The sequence below is a fragment of the Centropristis striata genome, chromosome 11 (genome assembly GCF_030273125.1).
Source record: "Centropristis striata isolate RG_2023a ecotype Rhode Island chromosome 11, C.striata_1.0, whole genome shotgun sequence".
NCBI lineage: Eukaryota > Metazoa > Chordata > Actinopteri > Perciformes > Serranidae > Centropristis > Centropristis striata.
In genome coordinates this window covers 10,195,763-10,223,273 of record NC_081527.1, presented here as the reverse complement: position 1 = coordinate 10,223,273, position 27,511 = coordinate 10,195,763, and the positions used below count along the sequence as shown (strand labels likewise).

Here is a 27,511-nt window from a genome sequence, read left to right as displayed (position 1 = left end):
CTGGCAGTTATGAGTTTATGTGATGTATATAACAATTCTTCAAGACCATTTTCAATGTGAAGCACAAAGAAGACTCAACAGAGTGACGTAGGTCTACCATCCACATGGCTAAGTGAGAAATAATGTGGAGTGTGTGGCGATAACTGTGTGATTTCCACAGTGACAAGGTAATTGGGTTTGAGAGAAGGTCAGCTTTGTACTCGGCCCCTCTGACAAACACAGCAGGCTGTGTGTTTATTGACCTATGAAGAGCGGAGAATGCCTAAAAGCAGCTGATCTCGTGTCAGCCTGCGCCCGGTCACGTTTCAGCTTGTAGATATCAAAACAACACCTGACTCCTGTTTGCTTTCATTTATCAGATTATACAGGAACAGAATCCAGGTCTGGTTTTGAGATACAGTGCTGAGAAAAAAAAGATGCAGTTACACTGATTCAGAAGCCTGTCTCTTTTCACATTGTTTTTATTTTATTGTTTGTTTTTAGCAGTATGTCTGAAATGTCGGCTATAAAGTTGGAATCATTTTTGTTAAATCACATTTCACAATCTTTTCACGGAAAGAGGTAAAAATATTTTATTCTTACTTTATGGGTGACCGTGAATTGTAATGACTTAAGGCAGGGATGGGCAACTGGAGGCCCGGGGGCCGCATACGGCCCGCACCCTCACTTGAAGTGGTCCTCAGTACAACTGAGCATTAATCTTAAAAGTTCAGTGTAAAAATGCACAAAATTACTTCTTGCAATTAATGTTGGTCTGCTGTTCTTGCACTTAAAAAAAAAGAAATCACAGTAAATGGTTAATTTTTATTTGCTTCAAACCTTTTTGTATTCCTATTTATACTGTTATACATGCATTTGAGCATGAAATATGTTAAGTTACTGCACTGTAAACATATTTAAAATTGCAGTTTCATCATATCTGGTTAAGTGCACGGTCCTATATGTGGCCCTGTGGTAGTGTTCATGAAAAATTGTGGCCCCCTCCAACATTTAAGTTGCCCATCCCTGACTTAAGGGATCCTCTAACTTTTCATCTAGCGCCATTAATACTTTTCATTTACATTTTCTCACCAAATACCTGGAAAAATGCTGTGTTCTGTGGTGCTAATCAGTGGTGGAAAGATTTGCTCAAGTACTGCACATAAGTATTATTTTGAGGTACTTGTACTTTACTTTACTTGAGTGTTTCCATTTTATGTAACTCTATACTTCTACTTCATTACATTTTGAGGCAAATATTTTACTTTTTACTGCTTTAGTTACTTTTCACGTCAAGATTTAACATAAAAAAACATGATCAATTAAAGAGATTAGACATTTTTTTAATTAAACCTCAAAACAGTATATTAAGTAGTACCATAGTTTACCTTAAGGAAATTAAAACATTGCTTACATAAATGCATCAATAATAATAATAATCCAATAATATATTTAGAATATATTAATATTAATCTGAGTTGGTCCATTCTGCATAACAAGTACTTTTACTTTTGATACTTTAAGTACATTTTGATGCTGATACTTTTACTTCAGTAAGTTTTGAATGCAGGACTTTTACTTGTAGTGGAGAAATTTCACAGTGTGGCATTAGTACTTTTACTTAAGTAAGAGATCTGAATACTTTTTCCACCACTGGTGCTAATTAGCAATTAAGAACACCTACTACACTAAACTAAGATAATATTGCGATTCTCTTTTGAAAGATGATCTCTTGATGCAGAAAAGTCTCTAAATAATGGGAAATTTAAAAAAGACAATTCTTGACATTATCTCCCAAGACCAGTTGTTCCTTACTGGTCTCAAGATGAACATTGTCCTGTCCTTGATTAAAAAAATAAAAATAAAAAAAAATTTGCTTGGGACAAACGGAGATCTTCCCCAAGAAGTCTCCAGGATGAAAATAATTTTTGTTTGCAAGTAACAAGTTAGTTTAGAAACAGTGTATACGAGCCTAATAATATGATCATGTGGTACGGAAACCTAAATATTAAAGGGAGAAACAAACTGCAGAAAATAGTGAACATGGCTTCTTAAGATTTTAGGGAAGCCACAGAAACATTTGAGCTGTCTTTATGATTAATTAATTAGAAGTAAAGCTGAGAAGATGGATAATAAAGTTTTCATATTCGTATTCGTATTAAAATGCTGTTTTCCCTTTCAAATCTGTTTTCCCATGTGACCTCATATAGATTTCTGGATGGCTACATTGCTACATGTATATCTTTATCCATAGCCAGTAACAGATGGAGCTCAGCATGCTCCTAGTTTGAAGAAGTACGGGCACAGCAGCAGAGCGATGTATTGTTTATTACACAATGTTAACTCAGATCCAAGACCAACAAACGTGGCACCGACAGCAATGCATTGCTTAGCTTCTGTGCCAATATTTCCAAAGATAGCTCAGATAATGTTGACTCAGGCAGTGCCAACTATCAATAATCTAATTGAATAGCTTACTGTGGTAGCCTACATCACTGCATTTCCATTTGAAAAAACCTGTTAAGAATGCAGATGAGTCTGGGATAAGATATGCAGCAGAATTTTTCCTAATTGTACTTCCATCTCTATACATGAACAGAACTTTACATTTTTTCACCGAACTTATTGCACACCAGTTCGCCTCCAGAGAATGTTAACACCTCCAACCTTTGTTATAAATATAATATACACAAAGGTACATTTATCCACTTGTTTTGGTCATTTGACCGCATCCAGACTTTCTGGAAGGGGATCACTCTGTAATCCAGGAGCTCACTGGTAAACAGGTTTTGTTGACTCCTTCTTTCCATCCACTTAATCATGCTTCAGACAATTTCTCGGGCACAGACACCAAATCTCTGTTGATAAATCTTTTGTTTTTGGCTACGGGATATGACTGTCATTAACTTGCATTGTAGCGAGATCTGTGTCAGTTTCACGGAAATTTGAGTGATTCCGTGGCTATTCCACAGATTTTGAGTTAAGCAAATCTGTGGCTATTTCACGGATTCCTGTGAGACCAGGTTGTATTTTATGTATGTTCTATTCGTTTACCCGTCTACTGTCATCTTTTTATTTATTTAGTTATTTAATGTAAAAATAGAAATATATAGCGCAACGCTCTCTGTTAGTTTGGGGTGGGACTTGTTTTGTTTTGTGCTTTGTTGTCTGAATTGTTTTTGTTTGTTCTTATAAAATTGAAAAACCAATAAAAAGAGTATTAAAAAAAAAAATTCCCGAATAATTCAAGTTCAACACTTCACCTTTAATGATTATATTATTAACAATTAATATGCACAGATGTGAAGCGTTTGTCTGATGTGTGTGTTATTGATTCAAAAAGGACAGCAGCACAATAAGATATCATTTTTACCCGGACCTTCATTGTGAATAGTGCTATTCTTAGCTCTGCTCTAATGCAACAACAGATATAATGAGACAGACAGACAGAAAGACAGATTATAATTCCAGTAAGTGAAATTGAAAGGGCATGAAAAACGCAGAAAAGGTGTGTGAGGTGAGAACCACTGCCACTAATACGTGCAACAGTTACACACACAAAAGAAAGAAGAGAACACTTTAACAAACAAAAACAATTATTCCACACAGGAGCTGCTGCATTTGGCTGCTACTCACTCTGTGACATCTCTCTTTGCACTTTTTTCCAATGTACTTTACATCAGTGTTTACATTTTACCAACCTTGTGCCAAAGATTACTTTTACTTTGATAACAAAAAGTGTATGCGGCTGTTATTGACTACAGAGTGCTGAGAAGATAAAGAAGATAATGTAAGTAAATGTATGTTTATTTTGATTATTGATCACAAGAAGTATGCTTTGTTTTGACAGTAGCAAGTAATCCCACTGAGAAAAAAATAAATAGGATATTATTGCGATTTTAAGCATTTTGCGATATGGTGAGTATTGCAATACAATATATTGCGATTTAACTGTTTAACTGAATTTTGTGTCCAAAAAATTTAATTCAATCAAGAATTGTTTTGTCAAATAAGAGAAAATTCTCAGTCTATTCATCTCACTTCAGTCTTTTTATTTCTCCACAATGAGAGTCAAACCCACAGACTGACCAACAAAGTATTCAGTCAAACTGAACTGAACTGATATCAAACATGTTGGACGACAACAACTTTGCAGCGTTAATTCAACAACTTCCCGACATGATATGGTGCCTATAGTTTCCTTAGATCTTCTAGTTTCATATGATACCAATATTTCCATATATTCCTAAAAGTGAGTCCTCCGCAAAAAGAAAAAATGCAAAAATACTGCCATCGGAACGCTAATTTTGAAACTTTGTGGCCATGAATCGGTATAATATTGCCACGCAAAATATTGCGATACTATGCTGTATCGATTTTTTCCCCTACCTCAAATAGACACCAAAAATTTAAATCCATGGGCAAATATTTTATAATTGCATATTCGCCTTCTGAGTGTCCTGAAGATCCCAATTCCTGCTAAATATCAGCAGCTTTAAGAGTGTGTTAGCATGCATATGATAGCATTTGGCTCAAAGCACTACTGTGCACAAAAAAACACAGCCCCACCATTCACTGTAAAGAGCCCAGTCTGGCAGTGCAGCAGGGGGGCCAGCACACAGAGAGAAAAGACAGAAAAAGTCGTATAGAAACACAAAGCCTCAAAGACAAAAACACAACATGCAGCTCTTTCCTCACGTGGCGAGTGGGACACAGAGGGAGAGATAAGAAGACACCCGGAAGCTACAATTGACCCTCATTGTCCGCCAACAACCAACTAAACAGCAGATGAGTCATTTACTTAATAGCTAATGTTAGAACAACTGCAGCATCTGCCACACGTGCATCCACTCATCTTATAATAAAAGATTAGGGACACAAGAGGCTTCGACGTGTGCGTGTTTAAGTGCGGCATCACAAATGAAAGCAATGAAGTGTTGGTGTGTCATCAGTCAATTAAGCTACTTGGCCAAGATAGCACATGCAGAAAAGAGTTATTCAGGCTGCAGGAACTGGATGCACCAAGCAAGACGTGAACTACTTGTAATGGCACGATTCACAGAAAAAGATCTCAAGCGCCGAACACAATATTTCTGTTCTGTTCGGGTGTGAACTCAGAGCACACTTTGTCCCAACGGCTAGACGTTTGTATCCCGAAACATAAAAAGTGACAGGGATAATTTTGTGAAGTGACGGAGCACTCTGTTCATTTGGACGTTAATGGAGTCTCGCTGTGCTTTACAGTGAGACAGAAAGTGTAACAATCACACTGAGTGCTTCCTGACAAAGGTCAACAAAAGACAAGCTGCACAAGGCGATAAAGAGGGACACGGAGGACTGGAAGGAGCACGCTGAGAAAAGAAAAGTGCATGTTTGACTTTGTCTCTCCTGCTGTTAGTTTAGTTGTTGCATTACTTCCTGTACAATGCAAAGAGCTCTGTTGCCACCTGCTGGAGAGATGGCGGTACTGAGGTTTGATCAAAACTAAATGTGTAATTATTATACTGAGAATTGAGAGGTTTCACTTCAGATTATTTATATTATGAATGAATGAATGAATGAATGAATGCTTTATTTCGGCTACAAAAAACAAAGAAAAGAAAAGAAAATCGTGTTTTTACAAAAGAATCCATCAGAGCAACCGAAAAAGGAATAGGCTGAAGCCCCACTAAAGGCTTATTAAGGAAATAAAGGAAACGCATTGAATGAGAAGGTGTGTCCAAACTTTTGGCCTGTACTGTACATGTATACATTATATACATTACATTAACTGATTAATTCACATTGTTACAAAACACATGATACCTTAAACTGAAAAATCAAATTCAATCAAATTTAATTGTAACCCTTGATAACTTTAGACTTTAAAGTCTTCTTGAAAACTAACATAGAATTACACATCTTTATTTCATCATTTAGTCCATTCCATAAGTTTACACCCAAAACGGACACACATCTGTACTTGAGATTAGTTCTGACTTTGTGAGTTTCAAAAATTAGCAACCCCCTTAAGTTATAAATCCCCTGCCTCAATTTAAACATTTTTTGAATACAGACAGGAATTGACACGTTTACCACTGGAAACATAATTTCTTTATTCTTTAATATATGTGTGTGTTATACTCATTTAAGACTTTGTTGGATTGCTATAATCAAACTTTTTATACCAACAGCAGCTCAAATGACTGTATGTAAAATAGGGCTGGACGATATATCGATATAAAAAATATATCGATATATCTTAAAATGTGATATGGAATTAAACCATATTGCATATATCGATATAGTTCACAGAGCATCTCTGAAGCCGGACGCCGTTGACCGGCTGGTGTTTCTCTCACCAAATCTTTAAACGAAGGAGGACACACTTGTCTGTCTTCTAATGTTTAATGCAACTGGTTGAGACAGTTCTGATAGGAAATTGAGTTAACATAAAAGAAAAGGTAATCTCAAGCTGATGTTTAAAAACATTTTTCTTAAACTGAGCACTTTATTTTGTTTTTTCTTTATATATAAATGCTGCCCTTACTGGGGTTTGTCATATTTAGTTATTTTGTAATGTTTGTTATTCTTTTCTCATATAAATATATTTATTTCAGAAAAAGATTGGCCCGTTTTATTTCATAGGCTATAATTATTTAAGATATTTTTTATTTAAATGTGCACTTTATGGAGCTTAGATTTGTATTTAAAAAGGTACTCCTGTTGTTATACAGTATGTATGGTCACTTGAATAAACGGTTTCAATAAAACTACTTGTGACATGTCATATTTGGCTTTGACTGAACATTTGCTCTCACTTTGCGATAAAAATATCAGGATATATATCGTATATTGATATTCAGCCTAAATATATTGGGATTGTTTCTATTTATTATTACATATTATATTATATATTATTATATACTGTACTATTATTATTATTATATACCGTCTAGTCACTATAGCATTGTTGCCATCATATTACCAATATAATTACCTTCATCTTGCGAACCATCCTACCAACTGATCTTCTTTTTTTAACTTCTTAAGTGTCCTTGTTCTATTTTGTGTTTTTTTCAATTGTTGTTTTTATTTATGCTACCTCAGTATTTCATTCTATTGTATTTTATTGTACTTGAATACCGGACTGCTGTGACAACCGAATTTCCTTTCGGGGATGAATTATATATATATATATATATATATATATATATATATAGATCTGACCTTTGGTCCATATATCGCCCAGCCCTAATGTAAAGGTCATAAAACTCACAGATAATAATCATCGAACTCTGCAGTTCTACGGGGCTCTTTTGCATCTTTGTAGTCCACAGTTTGGCTTTTTAAGGCCACATTTTTTGCTGTTTTGCTCGAGCCTCACTACTCTCATCAGCTTCTTTTCCAGCTGCAGCAGTGGGCCGTTTCCACCCACAACAACAACAAAAAAACAAATGTTTGCTACCTGTTCTGCACCAAACAGCAGACAAACAAACTTAGCAGGTAGCTGGGGAACACAGTGGAGCATTTAGCAGCAAAAAAGCTACATTTTTCTTCAGGATTTGAGTGAGAGAGCAGACCCAACACAGCTGCAGAAAAATTAGTATTGGACTTCATCAGGTGGAAATAAACACGACTTCAAATGAAAGCCAGTGTTGCTTCATATCTGCTGGATGTGTGAACAGGCAACTGTTTCCTAACAGGTTCGCCATACCAACTAAAGCCTGCAATAATTGATTTTTCTTTTCTTTTTTTACCACTTGGGGGCAGCAGAAAAACTCCTGAGGGAAATATGTGGCTCTTTAAGCTGCTTAATGCTCCACTATGTTCAGCAGTTTGTCTCTAACTGTGTCTGTCTGCAGTTTGCTGGTGAACAGGTTGTGAACAGTGGCTTTATCAGAGCTTTTTATCTAGAAAAGCAGCTGCCAGCTGCTCCTGAAAACACAAAGAGAGCAGTGAGAGTGAGGCCAAGCAGTACATCTCTATGAGTTCATCACTACAAGTGACACCATCCATACTGTCACATCATCTTTTGATACATTTATTTTTTTTAAATGAAAGATTGGGCCTACAGGTATATGTATCTAAGGGTTTGCCAAAAATCAAAACATTTTTTAGAGTTAAATTCAAACATTAACTAGAGACCATCCTGCAATGTGATCACACCAGCTGAAACGCCAAGGGACAGAAAGATTATTTAATTTTATTTTAAGATCTGTCCACCAAGAGACAGATAAACACCTGGTGAAGAACTCTGAAGAGAAACTGCCTCTTTTGTAGTTCCCTATAGTAGGTGTCTCCAGGACCACATTTTGCCTTGATGAGAGACAGGCAGGCAGGCAGGCAGGCAGGCAGGCAGGCAGACACAGAGAGAAAAAGAGACAGACAGAGAGAGACACAGGGACACAGAGAAAGAGACAGACAGAGAAAGAAACAGAGACAGAGAAAGAAACAGAGACAGAAAGAAACAGAGACAGAAAGAGACAGACGGACAGACAGAGACGCGCGCGCGCACACACACACACACACACACACACACACCAGCCAAACGCCATCACGACTGGTAATTAAAATCGGATGTTATCAAAATGCCTTTAAAAGCAAACAAAGGAATCCAGCAGAGAAAACTCTCCATGTTCTGGTGAAAAAAGCCAGGCAAGAAATACAGCAAAATACAGTTAAATACAGTTAAATACAGTGTGCTCCACCAAACCTGTATCTGCTTCTAAAACTGCAGAGCAAGGGAAAACACACTGGAACCAAGGGTTCAAATTCATCCTTCCCCCAAATCTCTGCCCATTCAGCAAATTAGATCCATCTTTATCTACAGAGCAAACTTAGCTCAGGGCAGTTTTCAGCTCATTTGATCTGAGAGAAGTTGCTGCATGCTTCCAGCTCTGCTTCTTCATCATTTTACTCCTGCTAATGGATCTACAGACTGCATGTGGCACCCAGAAGAATAATAAAGGTCGAAGCTGACAGTGTGTCAGCACAGTGAGAAGACTCCACTAACACCTCAGAGTGTGCCGCCCGGCATATGGTGCAGCAGCTTCACCTGGTTAAAAGCATTACTGAGGCAGCTGACTGCAGGAGCACTGATGCTGATGTTATTCACCGTGTTGTCTGAGAAACATCATTTTTCTTGTTTATGGCTGCGACAGCTGTGTGACTTTCTCTGGAATAAAGGCAAGGCTCTACTGGTTTTCATGCACGGGTCAATTTTGAGATTTTGGGGTCTTGCAACCATAACTTGTCTTCTGTTAGACTCGAGGAAAGAAAACACCCAAAGAACATATATACTAGAGGTGTGAGTCACCAGAGGCCCCACGATACAATTTGATCCTGGTACTTGAGTCACGACAGGAAAGTGAGCCCGCTAAGGGGAAAAAAAGTGAAAATAGCCAGCCATGAAACAATATAATATTGCTAAATAATGCAATACTATGCTGTATCGATTTCTTCCCCCCCACACCTTTAATATATACATTTAAATGTATAAGATTGTAGATTTTTTTTTGATTAGATTCTACATTCAGGTGCACTCAAGGACTGGGCTCAGATATAAAAAAAGATAATAAAAATAAATAAATAATGCTTTCATCCCTCATTTATTCATACCTACATTTGACACATCACAACATGTGTGTGTGTGTATATATATATATATATATATATATATATATATATATATATATATATATATATATAAATAATGGCCCATACGGCCCCTCATACTTTACTGTGCTTTTTTGGAAAACTTCTACCAGAGGCAGCAGAATGGACTGTGGATGTGGCCTCTTCTTCAAAAGGTCAAGAAGAGAAGATTTTTTGGCTCTTTATGTATCAGGAACCATAAGGACTTTTTTCAAACACAATCAAGGACAAAATAGGACTCACAGTCCATTGTATACTGTGCAAATACTTCTGTATTTTCTATATATAATGCAAAGACTTGACAGACTGGTCTAAAGAGCTTGTACTGTGGTTGGAGCCAGGTTGGACACACTGGAGGAGGTGGTGGAGAGATGCACTGTCAAAATGCTCCAGGCCATCTTGAAATACCCGGATCATCTGCTGCACAACACCTTTAAGGTCCAAAAAAACAGCAGAGGACGGCTCCTCGAGAGATACAAAAGATCCTTCTCTCCTACAGCCAACAGAATGTCTCATTCTTCCAGAGATTCTACCAGACTAACTGAATTTCCCCTAGGGGATAAATGAAGTAATTTTGATTGATTGATTTGATTTGAAGCATTCTTCTCGAGCAATGCTGTCTGTTTGTTTTGTTTATGTCTGTGTCAACCAAATTAAACACAATGAACAAATACAAGAAACAAGAAACAAGAAATAATTGTCTTAATGCAAGTAATAAAGTGTGAAAAGTTTGTGGTGATATCTATCAGTCGACCTTGTTCACCTGAAGTGTCCCTCATTACTGACTAACTGAATCTTCACTCTGCAGGAGGGACCCGGGAGCCCTTCAGGGACCCCTGGGGGTTCCTGGAATCCGCTAGGAGGCATTGTTTGTTCCCTGTGGCGCCACTAGATGTCACACAAGCAAACAGCAGCTGCTGATAGAGTCTGAAAACCAGCACAGTCCATCTTCATTTGATACATCTTACAGCCACTTTAATGCTTCAGAAGCGCCCACTGCTTGTGCCTATTGATCTCTCGCTGTGAGGCATTAGCGATCAGACTGACGCCGCCGCGCTGCTTCGAGGAAAAAACAATCATGTGTTGAGGATCCGTGCGTCATCTGGACCCCGGCGGCGGCGGCGGTGCTGGTGGTGCTGGTGGATGGTGGTCGCGGTGTGTAAGGCGACCGTTTCTCCCGTCGTGTCTCAGACCGGAGTGAGGGTCAATAAGTGCGCGCACACACACACGATCAGCGCGCTAATTGAATCTATCGAGCGACCAATCAGTCGCGAGCGGAGCGCCTCAACCCGGATGACCTCCGGAGTGACGGAGGGGGAGTGCGGAGGGAGCAGCGCCGGAGGAGATGCGCATATCTGCAGGTACCATAGCGCTGTCGTAAAGCACGAGTCCGAGGGAGCGAGGGAGCGATCGGTAAAGCGATGCCAGGGGTAACCAAGTACAATTTAGTGGATGACGCGCACGATTTGAGGATCCCCATGCACAACGACGAGGTGTTTAAGCATGGGGTCTGCTTCGAGGCAAAGGTAAGGACCCTCTGCAACAGATACTCTGAGGGATCATCAGTGTGTGTGAGATGAGGGCTAAGCATGTCACTGCTACTGTAACAGCAAGCACTATATACTGTCAGCCATGGCTTTTATTGTGTTAAATCACAGTGTTACTTTACATTTTTCTACACTTTTTGCATGACTTTGAAATGTTTTGGATGTGACCATTATGCACGCGTGAAGTGTTGGTAACCTGATGAATGCTGACATCATTTATTTGCATGATGTTATTCATGGAAAACCTTCAATCCTGAGACTGTTTACATTTTTGTCATATGCAAAATAATGCAGATATCAGGGCTGCAACTAAAGATTCGTTTTCATCAGTGATTTGACATTTTCTGATTAATAGAGTATTTGTTTGGTCTATAAACTGTGAAAAATGCCACTCGTGATGTGCTCAAGCCCAAGTGATGTCATCACATGTCTGTCATCACATGTGTGACAGATATAAATTATGAAAAAAGTTGGTTTTCTGTGCAGTAGATCCACAGAATCCAACAGTCCAAAAGCTCAAAATATTCACAAAGATGAGGAAGAGCAGCACAATCTTAGATCTGAGAGGCTGCAACCATCAAATATTTGGAACTTTTGATCGAAAACTGACTTTAGAGATAAGAAAAAATAAATAAATAATGTTCTTTCTTTTATCAGCTGATCCACAGAGTGGCATCAAATGGCTTGTTTTGTCTGATCAACAGTCCAATTCACTATAATGTAAGACAGGGAACCAGAAACCATCAATTATTCAATATTTTTGATGGAAAATTTACTGAAACTGATCAAAAAAGGTTGGGCCATCTGATCAGACCATCTGATACACAAAATGGCACCAAATGCCTTGTGTTCTCCAACCAACAGTCCAGTACCCCAAAATATTCAATTTACTGTAATATAAGACAGAGAAATCCAGCAAATTCTCAAATGAGAGGCTGAAATAATCAAATATTTGACACATTTGATGGCAACTGACTTAAAAAATACCTTTTCTGTAGATCAACTAATCCACTAAATGACATCAACTCTCTTGTGTTCTCCAACCAACAGCCCAAAGCCCCCAAATGATCTGCTATAATGTAAGACAAAGCAGCAAATACACAAATGTGAAAGGCTGAAATCAAATATTTGATAGCAATTTACTTAATACAAAAAGTTAATTTTCTGTAGAATATCTGATGCACAAAAAATGGCACCAAGTGTCTTGTGTTCTCCAACACACAGTCCAATACCCCAAAATATTCAATTCACTGGAATGTAAGATACATATATGCAGCAAATTCCTAAATGTAAGAAGCTGAAATCATAAAGTATTTGATACATTTGATGGCAACTGACTTAACTTATACAAAATATACCTTTTCTATAGATCAATAATCCAGTGAATGACATAAACCAGTCCAAAGCCCCAAAATGATCTGCTATAATGTAAGACAAAGCAGCAAATTCTCAAATGTGAAAGGCTGAAATCATCAAATATTTGATGGCAATTCACTTGATACAAAAAGTTAATTTTCTGTAGAATATCTGATGCACAAAACAATGGCACCAAGTGTCTTATGTTCTCCAAACAACAGTCCAATACCCCAAAATATTCAATTTACTGTCATGGGAAAAATCATATCACACATGATGTAATATATACATTGTGTAAGGAAAATTATATCACTTGATTCTAGGACTTTCATATTTATTAAGGAGCTTTAAAAAAATACCAGAAGAGGAATAACTTGCTCTCTGTCCTCCATTCTGTTTATTTTGTCAGGTAGCTTAGGAGCACAATGTTTCCAGGACCGTTACTGTAATGTAAGACAAACAAATGCAGCAAATTCTTAAATGTGAGAGGCATGAAATCATAAAATATTTGATACATTTGATGGAAAATTAACTTAAGTTGATCGACTGATCGTTGCAGTTCTAGAGGGAATATTTCAACGAATGTATGAAAAAGCTGTCAAAAGTACAATGGCAATCAACAGTCTGTCAGCCCAGTAATCACTGGCATTCATGGCTCACTCTGCCTGTCTCTCAAGCTTTTCTCTTACATCCTGCAGTACATCGGCAGCCTGGAGGTGGGCCGGCCCGGCAGCAGGATGGAGATAGTCGCTGCGATGAGGAGGATCAGAGTAAGAAAAACACTTTATTGATTCAAACATGTGACTCCCCTGAACCAGACGGCTGAACTTGACCCGTGTGACAATGGCAGTTTAACAGCGACCCGGCGTCTGATGCTTGGTGCACATTAACTCCCCCCTCTCCTGAGTTTTATGTCTCACCTTGTGCTCGGTGCTCACAGGCTCCTCACCCCCCCCCCCCCCTGAAATCCTCTTTACACATAAATCACCAGTCTGCGTAAAACTACACACTCGGCAGATTCAGTGGGCTGTCAGGAGCGCTTTAAATCAGGGCGGGATTCATAGGGCAGCTCGGATTTTTATGGCTGAGGAGAGATACGGGGTGCAGGTTTGTACGGGATACCGGCGGACTAACCGACGGCCCCCCCTTGGAACCGGACGAGGCCACTGGAAGCGCTGCTGTCATGACACATTACTGCAGCAGAGGCACAGGGAGCCGAGGATTTAGCCGGCTTGTCAGATGTTGGATCTAATCTAACGACCAAGTTAGTGAGTGAGCTGGAGGTCGGCCACATCCCCACTGACACCCAGGAAGCACTTAATCCTGATCCCTCGAGCACAGTGCGGCATAATGGTCATTTGATTGTACTGGCAGGGATTTAGTCGTGCTGCGAGTTTCCTCGCTTAACATCATCATTCAGGAATCTCAAAAATATTGCTTATTTTTTTGTGTTTTTTTAAGATACACCTGCTCAAATGAATAAAAATCACACAAAGCACAAGGTAATCCAAGGGCTGTAGAAAACCTTGCAGGATAAATCTATGTGAAGCCCCTTTTTCATGTCCTTAAAACAAACACTTTGTCTATGTTGGGTAGCTCTTCTTCAAAAGCAGAGTTTGCTTTTCTGCAAGGCTTCAAAGCAAAAATACTAAATGAAAGGAGATGGGGAAAAAAGAAGGAAAAACATTAAAAAAGGACAAAAACGTACGTAAATGCAAATACAATAAACAGCGGGATATTAAAAGGTGGGCAGGATTAAAGTTGACAGCATGAAAGCAAGTGTGTAAAAGAGTCCGGGCTCTTTGAGAGCTCTGTAATGGCTCTGTAATTAAGAGTCTCTGATTCTGAGGAGACGGAAGCTGAATATTCAGAAAGCAGACTTGTCCTTAAAGCACTCGCAGTGGATTAGAGATAAGACGAGAGGTGAGTGGACTCAACCTGTAGAGTGCTCGGGGGCTGATGTGCATGATAATTTAGCGTGAACGCTATGTTTTCCAGGGTTATGTTCAGCAGCGTTTATATTTTTATTTAGTCTTACTCCTGTGTCACGTATCCTTGGTAGTTTTTATTAGATGTGTGAATCAGCAGAGGCCCCACGATACGATTTTATCCCGATACTTGAGTCACGATTTGATATTATTGCGATTTTAAGCATTTTGCGATATGGTGAGTATTGTTGTGATACAATTCATTGCGGTTTAACAGTTTAACTGCATTTTGTGTCCATAAGATTAAATTCAATCAAGAATTGTTTTGTCAAATAAGAGAAAATTCTCAGTCTGTTCATCTCACTTCAGTCTTTTTATTTCTCCACAATGAGAGTCAAACCCACAGACTGACCAACAAAGTATTCAGTCAAACTGAACTGAACTGATATCAAACATGTATGGACGACAACAACTGCAGCATTTTATCAAACTTTCCTCAACTTTAAGCTTCACTGCTCTGAATTTTTTTGAATGACACATAAAAAAAGCCGAAATTTGCAGCGTTATTTCGACAATTACCCGACATCCCGGTATCCTGACACACATGGTGCCTCTAGATTCCTTAGGTCCTCTGGTTTCATATGATACCAGTATATCTCCAGTATATTTCCGATAGCCTGCTACAGCCTCAAAAACAGCAAAAGTGCTGATGGCCCGCCGGCCGTCGGAACGCTAAATATCGATACTTGGCAGCCATGAATCGATATTATATTGCCACGCAAAATATCGCGATACTATGCTGTATCGATTTTTTTCCCACACCTCTAGTTTTTATCATATTTATCTCAGTCAAGGCATCCTATAACTATTTTACTCTAGTTTTTGGCACAAGATTATATCAAACATTTCAATCTAGTTTACCCAAAACTAATAATTTTGTCATTTTAGACTTTCGCATAAGATTTTATCTTATTATTATCTGACACAGTTTGAATGTTTAAGAATGCAGCTTTGCAGAAAGTGTCTGGTGGTAACCGTTTAAAGATGAACTCAAAGGGGCCATTTTCAAAATTTATAATTTTATTTCATGTCCAGAAATATGAGTAAAAACTAACAACTCACTCCCAAATCCTAGGCCTCACATGCAGAACTGCTGCATTTAAAAAAAAAGTCTATAATACCACTCGTTGGGAAGTGAAACAGAATGTGATCATTTATCTTTTTGACACATATTGTACATCAATTGTAAACTGTACAAAGTGACTGATGAAGGTTTGTTTTAAACACACACTTGTTTTTTATTTTTTATTTAATGCATTCTATATCCATTCCGTATCCAGCATCCCAACTTTTTTGGAATTGGGGTTGTATTTCATCTCTTTGTCAGTTTTGTGAGATTTTGCCAAAATTGGGAATCGTATGCTACTGCTGGAAACGTGTAAGAAGGCAGAATGGAAGAAATGGTCAAAGTCTGGCTTTGTTCCACAAAGAAAGATGGCAACAGTGCTGCTGTAATGTCTGTTAAATGATTCATCAAGTTAGGGGGGGAAACACCAGCAATATGCTGAAACATTGTTCCACACAACATGGGCTTGAAATTCAGGTGTGTCACTGCTCCCCAACAGAGCAGAACGTCAGTTCCTGAGGATAAATATCCTGTTGTATTCAAATCAGTGCCCCACAGGAAGACTTAGCAGATTTTCCCTTTGATTAAGAAACCTTAATGAAAACTATTGCTCTCATCTCATCCACACTTTGTTCACAACCAGAGATAATGAAACACTTGAGTTGACACTGAAAACCTGATTATTTTCCTGATCAGGAATCAATGAAGCAATCCATAAAGAACTGGACCAATAGGTAGAATAACGGCACTGGTTTCAATAAAATCCTATAAATTGCCATCCTTAGGCTTAGTCATGGGAGAAAGGTTAATGACGAGCATATTTAGTTTTTGTTAATGTAATAAACAATGCTGTGTTCCACTTGATTGGCCCTCTGACAGCAGTGTGTCTGGAGATGGATGGTCCTCTTGTCCCAGTGTACACGAGGTTGCATTATCCTGGATAACACACACACGGCGTGGGAGTTGTGTCCTTCACATGTACAATAGAGGAAACTCCCACACAACAATAAGACAGATGAACTAGATAAGAGCGTATGATGAGGAGTAAGAGTCTATTGATCTTCTAATGAGGTCACACAAACCGCTCCGGATTTATCAGGGCTAAATTTGCTCCATGCCGTGTTGTTGGTCCCCTTTCTTTACTTCCTGCAAGTTTCTTTTATTCTAAAATGTCAATAGAAGAGTGAGAAGACGGTTCAAATCCTGCTGAAAATGAAAGCCGCCGCCGGGTTGTTATTTTTACACAAAGCAAGGAAAAGATGACAGAGAATATCCAAGTCTGTCACGCCGAGCGGACGGCGGCTCGTTCGCCGAAGACGACTGGCGGTTTCACAGAAGAACTGCCGTCTGATCAATTAATCATCAGATGTTGGACGTTGTTTTTCAAAGTGCGGCGCGTTATTTCACATAAATTCTGGCTGTTCTTAGATCTCTGGGCCCTGGTATTTGGAGCCCGCGGTGGAGGCAGAGGGTACGGGCTCTTGCATTAATCACGGAGAGGGATGAAAGTGTCCCGCACATGTCTGCCTCCCTCTGGGAAGTCGGCCTTTGAAAGCTTAAAGAGCTCCCAGAAACAGAAACTGACAGTGTTTACTCAATATCACATTTCCCCAAAGAAGACGATTGTCAAAAATATCTCAGTGTCTGCATGATCCCTTCCCTCTATTCCAATATATCATTTATCTTGTGTAAAGAGCTCCGTCTCAGCGGGACCATGTGATATTTAATGCGAGTCACACTTCCTGGCATAATAATCAATCCCAGTTTGGATTAGCTTTTTTTTCCCCCAACCTCGAATGTTAATTTAAATATCATTTTTCCTTCACAGTATGAATTCAAACTGAAGAATATAAAGAAGAAGAAGGTCAACATTGTCGTATCCACCGATTTCGTCAAAGTGATTTTGCGCAAAAAGAGGAAGGTCAGTCGTGCAAAATGTGACCTTAATCGAATTACATATTCTGTCTTTTCACTTTTCTCACTGTCAGCCCATGTCTTTTTGTGTTGTACCAGAGAAAAGGGTGGTCATGGGATGAGAATACCATCTTGGTGACACAGGATCCCATCTACAGGTAGTCAGGCACTCTTGATGGCATTAAATCAAAGACCAAATAACCAGGCAGCTTGTAATCAACTTGATGAAATGTGGTGTATCTTGTCTTCCCTTTTAACAGGATCTTCTACGTCTCACACGATGCCCAAGACTTGAAGATCTTCAGTTATATAGCAAGAGATGGACAGAGCAACATATTCCGCTGCAATGTCTTCAAGTCCAAGAGAAAAGTAGGTTCAACTGTTCAAGATTCTGTAGTTTTCTTACTGTTAACAAAACCCGATGAAAGTACCAAAAGCAATGGTAAACTAACATCTATGAATAAATTGTATATTCCATTCACTTCCATTCTGTGAGAGAGAAGAGGGCAATAAAATACTTACTTTTGGTGGCAAGAAAATTCAGCATCTTGCAGCCTAAACCAACAGCACAGAAACCAAAGAGCACAACAAGCCAACAGGACTACAAACAAAATCACATCCTGCATTCAGCATGAATATCACCTCAGCAGGCAATGGGCGCTTGTGCATGTTTGACTCCCAAAAATATAAAAAATGCACCAGTCAACCAAACCTTGCACTTCCTTCGTTGTCATAAACATGAAGTATATGGGTGGTTGACGTGACGCTCAATTTTTGTGTTCCCAGTGACAAATATTACTAAAATTTGATAATATTTCATTAAAATTAATGTTTTAATATGCAGTTCATTCTTCTTCATCTAATCCATCTGCAAACAATGAGTATCGTTCTTCAACTATGCAAATATTCTGTTTTGAACATGACATTTGTCCACCGGTGCAACTGTCCTAGGTAGCATTACTTATCTTAAAACAACTGTAATTTAATGAAAAATTAATCTAAATACATTAAAATACTTGAATGCATGTCATACGAGTGTTTACTTAATGAATCTAGAGGATATAAGTGTTAAGGTCCCTATGTAGAGTTGTTGTGACACATTACATTTTGTCCGCAAAACTGGTGTCCTCCTGGAGCAACGCCATTATGTCGATATAAAACAAGCATTAATGTGACCACCCCATTACTGAGAGGGGTCCTTCCAGAATCAGGAAGGACAGAAGACATCTCTGGAGCAGGTGGACTGCACACAAGATCACTTCTGTCTCAAATATTTTCATAATATTACTATTTCCGTGCAGTGTTGGAACTGGTCGTCTTAAGGTAGTCCTTTGGTACAACGCAGTTTAAGTATTGATCTGAATATTTTTATCAATTTACATTGATTGATCATTGAAAATAATGTAAATTGATAAAAATATTCATAACTAATATGCCTTGGGCTTATCTTTCTTACCTGTCCAACATTCTCTGAATTAAATAATGACGTTCTTTATTTTGTTGCACCGGTGGACACATTTTAGGACTACCACACCAAAAGTTAATAATATGCTAAATATATGAAGAATTAGAAATGGACACATTCAGTTTTGAATTATTCACATATAAGGGAAAATAATTACATGTCATTTGACATATATTTTTTTAATTATTCCGTTTTTCACTTTTCACGTCAACCACCCATATACATATGTTGAGTTTTTCCCACATACATCAGTATAGAACCAACTGAAGCATCCAATCCACAGCTGAAAATCATCCCAGAAGAAGACATTACCCAACAAATATTGAGACACTGATTTATTGTCATCCAATCAAGACGTCTCGTTATGGTTGAAAAATAGATTCAAAATGAACGTTGTGTAGGCGTTACGTCCTTCCTGTACGTCATTATATGTCACTACCACAAACAGGCCTATTCAGCCATTTGGCTAAAGTTTATGTTCATAGTGTGCATTCAGTAACTTATGGGTCAGTGACAAATAAGGGTTGGCAAGATGTCAAATGGTGTAACCACAAAAAATGATAAATATTAAATACTTCATCCACCTACATTGTATTTAAGTGGACTTATACATATAATTACTTCATTTTAAAAAACATGAAATTATTTTTTTTTTTTACCATTTCTACATTCACACATTTTCGTCAATATTGAGCAGAACATTTTCTAAATACAACCATTTTTTCTAAAGTTTTGACAAATGATGTAAAATTTGTTATATACCACAGCGTTGCAATGTAAATGTGGATTGTAGTTTTTTTTCTCATTTTAGTTCACATTTATTTTCCCGTATATAATCAGATTTTTATGGGGAAAAAATTACTGGTTACACCAACTGACACTGGGTTAGATGACGTCATTGACCCTTATACCAAAAAATATAAGTCAGTCAAAAAATAACATTCAGTCTCATGTAAGACCCACGAACAGATTTTATCTTAGGCACACACAGTTCTAGAGTCATTATCATAAACAAAGAGAAAGTTAAGATTTAAAAATGGTGAATGGTAAATGGACCTGCACTTATAGCGCTTTTCTAGTCGCTTTGCGACCACTTAAAGTGCTTTACACTGCGCTCATTCACCCATTCACACACACATTCATACTGGTGGCAGAGGCTACCCTAAACAGTGCCACCTGCCACCATTGGGAATTCATTCTCACACCGATGAACGCAGCATCGGGAGCAATTTGGTGTTCAGTATCTTGCTCAAGGATACTTCGACATGTAGGCTGCGACGGTCAGGGGTCGAACCACCAACCCTCCGATCGTTGGGTAACCCGCTCTACCAAAATGATCACGCATGAGTCCTAATGTTGACTTTTGGTTTCAAACGGGACAGAAACCCCAGTAACCTGTGTTTGACTCATTCATCCACAACAGTCAAGCCTAGGTTCTTACATGGAAACCATCTGGCTGTCCACCGCATAAACCGTTTTTGGCGTCCAACCAGGACCATTTTTGGCCAGGGACACTGTCACCATTAGACCAATGTCTCCAGGGTGCCTACTGTTTGAGTAATGTTTGCTAAAACCTACAGTGCCCAGCTGTCTTTTAATTGAACCTATTCACTGTGATTTGTTAAGGAGACAGAGATGAGTCGGTCGATACATCTCTCAGACGTGAGAGTCGTATCAATCTACTCATCTAACTCTCAGAAGAAATCATAGAAAGTTTCCTGAAATGTCAAACCATTCCCTTAAACATCATTCAGAATTAATGTGTTTGGTGTTGAGAGCAACAGGGCGGCAGGGGAAGTTAGGAAGCATTGAAAAGATGGAGAAACACAATTATGGTTTTAGTGTAATCAGATTTTGCTGACATTAACAAATATAGAGAACATCTCCAGCGTTATCTTTCCAGTGATCACAGGAAGTCAATCACTGCATTTTGTGTTTCAGCTCCATGCTCTGCACACAGCTTCTAATGACGATAATGTGCCTGTTGTCTCGGTGATGTATTGTCCTGTTAGACCTCACATATGGACAATTAATCTGGCACCTCGTGTGCTAAATGAATCTCCACATATCTGCATATCAAGCAGAGGCATTTTTTTCCTCAAATCACAAAGACGGAGCATCAGTGAGGTTGACTCCCATCCCTTCACCATGGATACCAGACTGACAGTGACTTAGTGAAGCTGAATACTAATCATCCTGGTGGGAAGAGAAAAGAAAGGGGCTTTTTTCACTCAGCGCTTTAAGACATTTTCACCACTGCCGACCGAACACCCACCACAACGTCAGGGACACGGCGAGTGGTTCCTGACTGTCTCCCCGAGGCCGCCGAGCTTTATCTGGGTGTTGCAGAGCAAGCATGTGTGCTGAGTAGGAGGAGATGGGCCAGCTGATAAGAGGAAATTTGATTTATTTTCATCACGGCATGCTGCGGCCCAGCGGGGCTTAGATGTCAGTTCGGTGCACCAATAAAGCCTTTTGTGTTGGGCCTTGGGAGAGCTGGTAGTTTAACTTGACAATTTTAAAACAAAATTAAATTCTTCTGTCGACGGAGTAAAATAATCCATTTCACCACTTTATTACTTTGTCATTTTTATTTTTCTGTTTCGCTTGATTGAACTGCTTTCAGGCTTGAGTTACCTTGACATATTGACTGAACGCCTCGAGGCAGGATCGTCCTCCAGAGGCAGATGACAATACATTTATTTTTTTAACTCTCGCTTCTGCCACTATTCAATATAAAAAGACACAAAAAAAATCCACTTTTAATGAGATTGAGAAAGGACATGGTGGATAGAGTTTAATTCCGGTGGATTTAGGATGCTGCCGCTGGACTGCATATTAGGGCTTTAGAGACAAAGATGCCTTGAAATCAAAGAAGTGCTGGTGTCTCAGAGGCCACATTGATTTTTCTTGCCTGTGTGTTCAGCTTAAGAAACACAGTTGGTGAAGCACTACAAACATGTTTTTAATTTACATAATAACACTATTGAATCTGATTAAGGAGTATTTTTAAAAGCTTTTATAGACAATAGAAACCTTTTAACACATTAAGGCTGCAGTCATTTCCATTATTGATTAATCATCACAATGCCCAAAAGTTCAAGATGACATCTTCAGATCGCTTGTTTTGTCCGACCAACAGCCCAAAGACATTCAGTTCACTGTCAGATGAGACAATTGGGGTGTATGTTTGAGTGGGAAATTTTTATTTTTTTATGATAACACTTTTTTTAAATCAGCTTTTCAGCATGATAACATCCACATAGCATCATAAACAAATTATTATTTGACGATCTAATTGGTTTGTGGACTTGGTTCGTTTTGAAACCTTGAGTTTGGTATTTTAGCTTTCACCATTCTGGTTTATGACCGTTGCCATTTTGGGTTTTTACAACTGGCACATGTGCAGAACGAATTGGGAGTCGGAATGATGCTACATAATCAACTAATGCTACCACTAGTTAGCTAGAGAGGGACAATTGTTCTTATTTATGAACAGTCGACTCCTTACAGTGTCTTACAGGCTGTTAACCACACTGTGAAAGGCTAAAAGCTCTAAGATGGAAACACACAAAGTACTGTGGTAGCGACCTGTCAATCATACGGTAGCCCCGCGCTACAGCATATCCTGCTTGTGGGAGTATAATTTACAAAATAAACATCATGCTGTATTGACAAAGACCTGAAACTAGCGATTGAGAGAATAAACACATTATGAGATAGTTTACAGAGCTAATAAATCCTGTGAAAAGTATGGTCCTATTCCTTTTAAAAAGCATAGAAACAGACTTATTTTTGCAACCAGTGGATCACACCCCCTGCTGGCCATTAGAAATAATGCAGGTTTAGGGCACTTCGGCATTGGCGCCACTGTTCAGGCTCAGAAGTTGCCACTTGAACATACATTACAAATTTACAATCAGGATACAAAAAAGGAAAAAGCTTTCCCATTCCTCTTGGCAGCATATAACCAAGGCTGTCATCTCACAATACTCAGGCTACTATCCATTTTAAATTGCTGTATTTCTCACCGCGAGGGTTGTAGGACTGTGTGCTCTGTATTGTTGTTTGCAGGAGAGCCCGTGGGGTCGGCGTTTTTTTCTTCTTTTCGCTCGTCTGTTTCAGGAAATCGTTGTGTTCTTTTGTGTGAAATTACTTCAAGTGCCTAATTAAATTTGTCGTGTTGAAACTGGTTGGGTTGTTTCCCCCACGAGGCACTGAACTTTTTCATAAATTGCAGCTAGCGTGTGTGACATCGGACTCACTCACTTCGAAAAAGTTCCATATCGCATACATGTTGTCAGTGCGTGACGGTGCATGCAGGCTACGTGACCACAACACTTCTTCTTCGTTTTAAAGTGGCAGCGTTTCAGCGCACTACCGCCACCTTTGGATCCGGAATGTAAATCACACCATAACAAACACTTGTAAAGCACATGTACGTATAATGCGATCGGATCGGTGATTTTAACCTTTGATCTGATTTTTCGATAGATCGTTTTTTTTATCATATCGGGCCAATCCGATCAGTTGCCAATCGATCATCGTCATCCCTACTTATTTTTTTCCTAACCTTAGACAAGTAGTTTTGGCGCCCAAACATAACCAAGTAGTTCCATTTCACAACATTAAGACTGTGTTTAAAACGACGATCGTAACAGGACTCGGTCATATTTCACAGGATATAATAAGTTGCAAACGTTTTCCTAAGAAATCATATGAACCTGTCCCCAGGGTTCTGTGTTCTCCACTATTCTGTTCTCTAGTATTCTTTTAACCTTACATTAACCCTCCTAGTGTGCCCGGGTCAGCCTTAGCTCATTTCAAGGTAAAATATTTATAGATATTTTCAAGTTAACCCTAACCCCTAGACCTCAACCTTGAGCCTTGCCATGATTTATCATCTAAAACCGGACCTCTGACCTCTTTTCTGACCTTAACCTGTTTAGAAATGGTGATTAAACCTGGACCGAGACCTATTTTCTAACAATAGAGCTGGGGAACATAAAACCCTGGGACTAGAGGAATGACCTCCATAAGAATGTGCTGCAATAAAACATCTCATCTTCATCCACTGAGCACAAACGATCACACTATGCACAGAGAGCAGGGATAAGATGCCCATATATATACTGTGTAATAACCATCACTTCCGTATCAGGACCCAGATATTTCTAAAAACATTTTACCAGTTATTATCTCTGTGGATACACTATTCAAACAAAAGTGTCCTAGCACACTCATCTATCCATTCTTTGAAGCTGGTTTTCTCCTTTTATCCAAGAACTACCCAAGGGCAGATAACATATCCAATATGCATAACGCTGGACCCTCAATTAATTTTGTTTCCATGAGGGATGGGAATAATTAATCGATGATCGTTGTTAAGAATTTGGTTGATCACGTGGAATTTTTAAATCGATCCATGTATTTATTTTTTTATTCATCTCTAATTGCGTATCAGTATCACTGAACTGAAACACGGCTGAGCGTTCAGTTCTGTGGCCGTATGTCAATAAGCCAATGAGCTGATAATTAATTTGGATAAAGCTACAGTTTGCAAACTGAAAGTTGCAACAACAATGATAGAACAAACAGAAATTCAAGAGTATTAATTTAAACAGAACTTGCTTGCTGAATAAAACCTTGCTAGCATGGATTAGGTTTAATTTTATCCAAAACTTATTTAAACACAAAACACATTTAAATATGAAGATTACTGTGAAAACTAACCTCATGCCTCTTTGGGGGCTAAAACATAAAATACTGAACTCCTTGACATTATCTTTACAGTTTAATCTCAATTGAGTTAGTTTTAGACAGGAAGTGTCTTTTCGTCCTTTCAAAATAAAAGCTTCCATTACCAAAACAGGTTTTTGCATAGTACTGTATGTATATATTTTAATTGTATGTATGCATATTTTTATACATACTGCGGTATGTATAAAAATATAGCGATTAATGGAATAATTGATCGTTAACGTTAGATGCTCGAGTTGGCAGGTTACTTCCTAATGCCCATCCCTAGTTTCCATTTTATTTGACAATATGCGATCAGAAATCATATACCATTTCACATTCATACAGAGGTGGACTGTTATGCCCCTTTCTTTGTTGTCTCCCCAGCAGCTACCATCCTCCATAAGCCCCAACCTTGACATTTTTGATGTAGTACAATGCTTCCTATTGTTTATTCTAAGAGCAGTAAGGCGTGTCTGTATGTCTCAGGGCCATGACTCCGGTCTCGAAAAAGGTGTTTTTGTGTAGTTTTCAGCAATAGTTTTTGGACTTATTGAAAGTTAAACTGTCCCTGATCGATGACCTGATGATGCTGACACACCTACTGAGCCTCCTGCAATAACAACAAACTTTATCTTCACTCCCTCTGCATTCAAAGTTACTTGCCTCTGAAATAGACCAATCCATCACCATGACAGCAGAATGTATGCAGAGCACATAGACAAGGACGAGCAGGTGATGCTCTGTGCTCGTAATATCTTCTGACTTTAATTTGGTCTCCATCTCCCCTTCCGTTTCCTTCCGTCTTCATTTTTCCCCTGCCATTCTTCCCCCACATTCCCCCGTTTTCTCCCGGCTATTATTTTTCATCTTCACACACACACACACACACACACACACAAACACTCATCTATCTGCTTTTCTTCCTGCGCAACTCTTCTGGCACCTCATTTTCTCCCCTGCTGTGTCCCTTCATTTCTGCATCGTCCCTTACCGTGCTCCTGCTGCTGCTCCCCCCCGCCCCTGCTCTCAACACCCCAACACACACACAAACACTTCTTTTTTCTTTTTTTTTTTTACTGTGTCCTCTCTTACAGTCTCAGGCCATGAGGATTGTGCGGACGGTGGGTCAGGCGTTCGATGTGTGTCACCAGCTGACCCTGCAGCAGAAAAGCGATGACCAGGATGATGAGGAGGGGAAGGCGGAGGAGTCGGAGGCAGTGCCAGGTGACTCACACACACACACACACACACAAAATTGCATCCACAAATCCCTTCTCCTTCTCCCTCCCATCTCCATCTCCCCCTTCCTGTTCTCCTACACACAACACAAACTTAATCTCTTCTCTTGTCCTCACAAAGCCACAGAGACACACACACACACACACACTCTCTTGTACTTCTATCTTTGTGAAGACCCTCATTGAAATTGTGAATTCCCTTGCAAGGTTATAATAGTTTTGGATTTTTCATTAGTTTTAGTTTTAATTTTGTTGTGAATTTTGTTTTCAAATTCAGTTAGTGTTAATGAGTCTTTAGAGTGAGTTTGCTAGTTTTGGCTTAATTTTTTTTTTTTTTAAATGCTTTAGTTTAAGTTTATTTTTATTAGTTTTAGTTTTTTGTAATGGGGTATTTGTTGGGTAGGAGATTAAAAGAGGTCACAGTAAATTTTGCCTTTATTTCCTTTGTCTTATCCATCTTCATTATGTATGAAATATTAATTATCATTATCATGTAACCCTTAAAACAAAGTCTGAAATTGCAAAAAAGCCTTTAAAGAAGTGAGGACCGGCCGAAATGTCCTCACTTTGCAAAAATGTCCTCACTCTGTTGGTTAAAAACGTGTTCTGGTCCTCACTATGTAGGAAGTACAAGAATGAACACACACACACACACCTCAGGCCTTCTCCTCCACCTCTCTCCCTCTTTCCTTCTCTCTCTTACAAACAAAAACACTGACAAACAAACAGTGGCGACTGAGCACACCTCTGACAGAACATGTCATTATCCAGTATCCACCACTGCCCATTTTTATTTTTTGCCCTGCTGCAGCTGCAGATGTGTTTTGGTGAGTCGGGCTAGCCGCTGATCAAAGACCTCGTGTTTGTGTGGGCTTGTGCCAGCTCTTCTTCTTCTTCTTCTGCTGTCACTGCCTCTAGATATGTTGCAGACTATAAAATAAAGCTCATGTGTATCTGGTCTCTCTGCAGCAAAGAAGAGGTTTGCGTTGTCAGAGGAGACCGACCTTGAAGCCACTACAGAGGAGAGCATCGAGTGCGCCTCCTCATCAGACCTGGAGAAGGGTAAAAAGGACGAGGCCCTCAGTAACAATGAGAAGGTAGAGTACAGAAGTCCTTGATAATTACTGTGACACTCGCACAAAGCCCAGTTTCTTTCTTTTTTTAATCACTCCATTAGAAACACACAGGAGGTTTATTTAAACCCCGCAGAGAGGCGGACAACCCTGCAATGTGTGATTTATTGATGTTTACGGCTCTGCTCTGAGTGACAAAGCAGCTCAAATATAGTGCTGCAACACATTTTCATTACCAGTTATCATTATCAATCTGCTGCTTATTTTCTCAAATAGTTTAGAATGTGCAGGAAGATGCAATGTCCCAAAACGCAAGATTACTTTTTCAAATCACTTGTTTTGTTCTATCAGCAGTCTAAAAGTCAGGAAACTGCTGTTAAACTCCATAGAAAAATCAGCAAATATTCATATCGACACCTTCTTAAGATAATGGCCCAAGACATTTTTCAGGTTTTTCTGGCAATTTTATTAAAGGTGGGCAGCATAATGACATGATTTAGGCAAAAA

General features: G+C 38.9%; 1 protein-coding gene across 1 annotated transcript in view; it reads left to right on the top strand.

Moving 5' to 3' along the window:
* Positions 1 to 10,557: 10,557 nt before the first annotated feature.
* Positions 10,558 to 27,511, top strand: part of LOC131980932 (carboxyl-terminal PDZ ligand of neuronal nitric oxide synthase protein-like) — a 30,700-nt gene continuing 13,746 nt past the window's right edge. Inside the window, exons 1-7 of the mRNA XM_059345232.1 lie at positions 10,558 to 11,141; positions 13,217 to 13,288; positions 17,401 to 17,493; positions 17,586 to 17,644; positions 17,747 to 17,855; positions 25,788 to 25,917; positions 26,901 to 27,028. Of these exons, the coding sequence (XP_059201215.1) occupies positions 11,037 to 11,141; positions 13,217 to 13,288; positions 17,401 to 17,493; positions 17,586 to 17,644; positions 17,747 to 17,855; positions 25,788 to 25,917; positions 26,901 to 27,028 (696 nt within the window). The 5' untranslated portion in view covers positions 10,558 to 11,036. The remainder of the gene's footprint in view (positions 11,142 to 13,216; positions 13,289 to 17,400; positions 17,494 to 17,585; positions 17,645 to 17,746; positions 17,856 to 25,787; positions 25,918 to 26,900; positions 27,029 to 27,511) is intronic.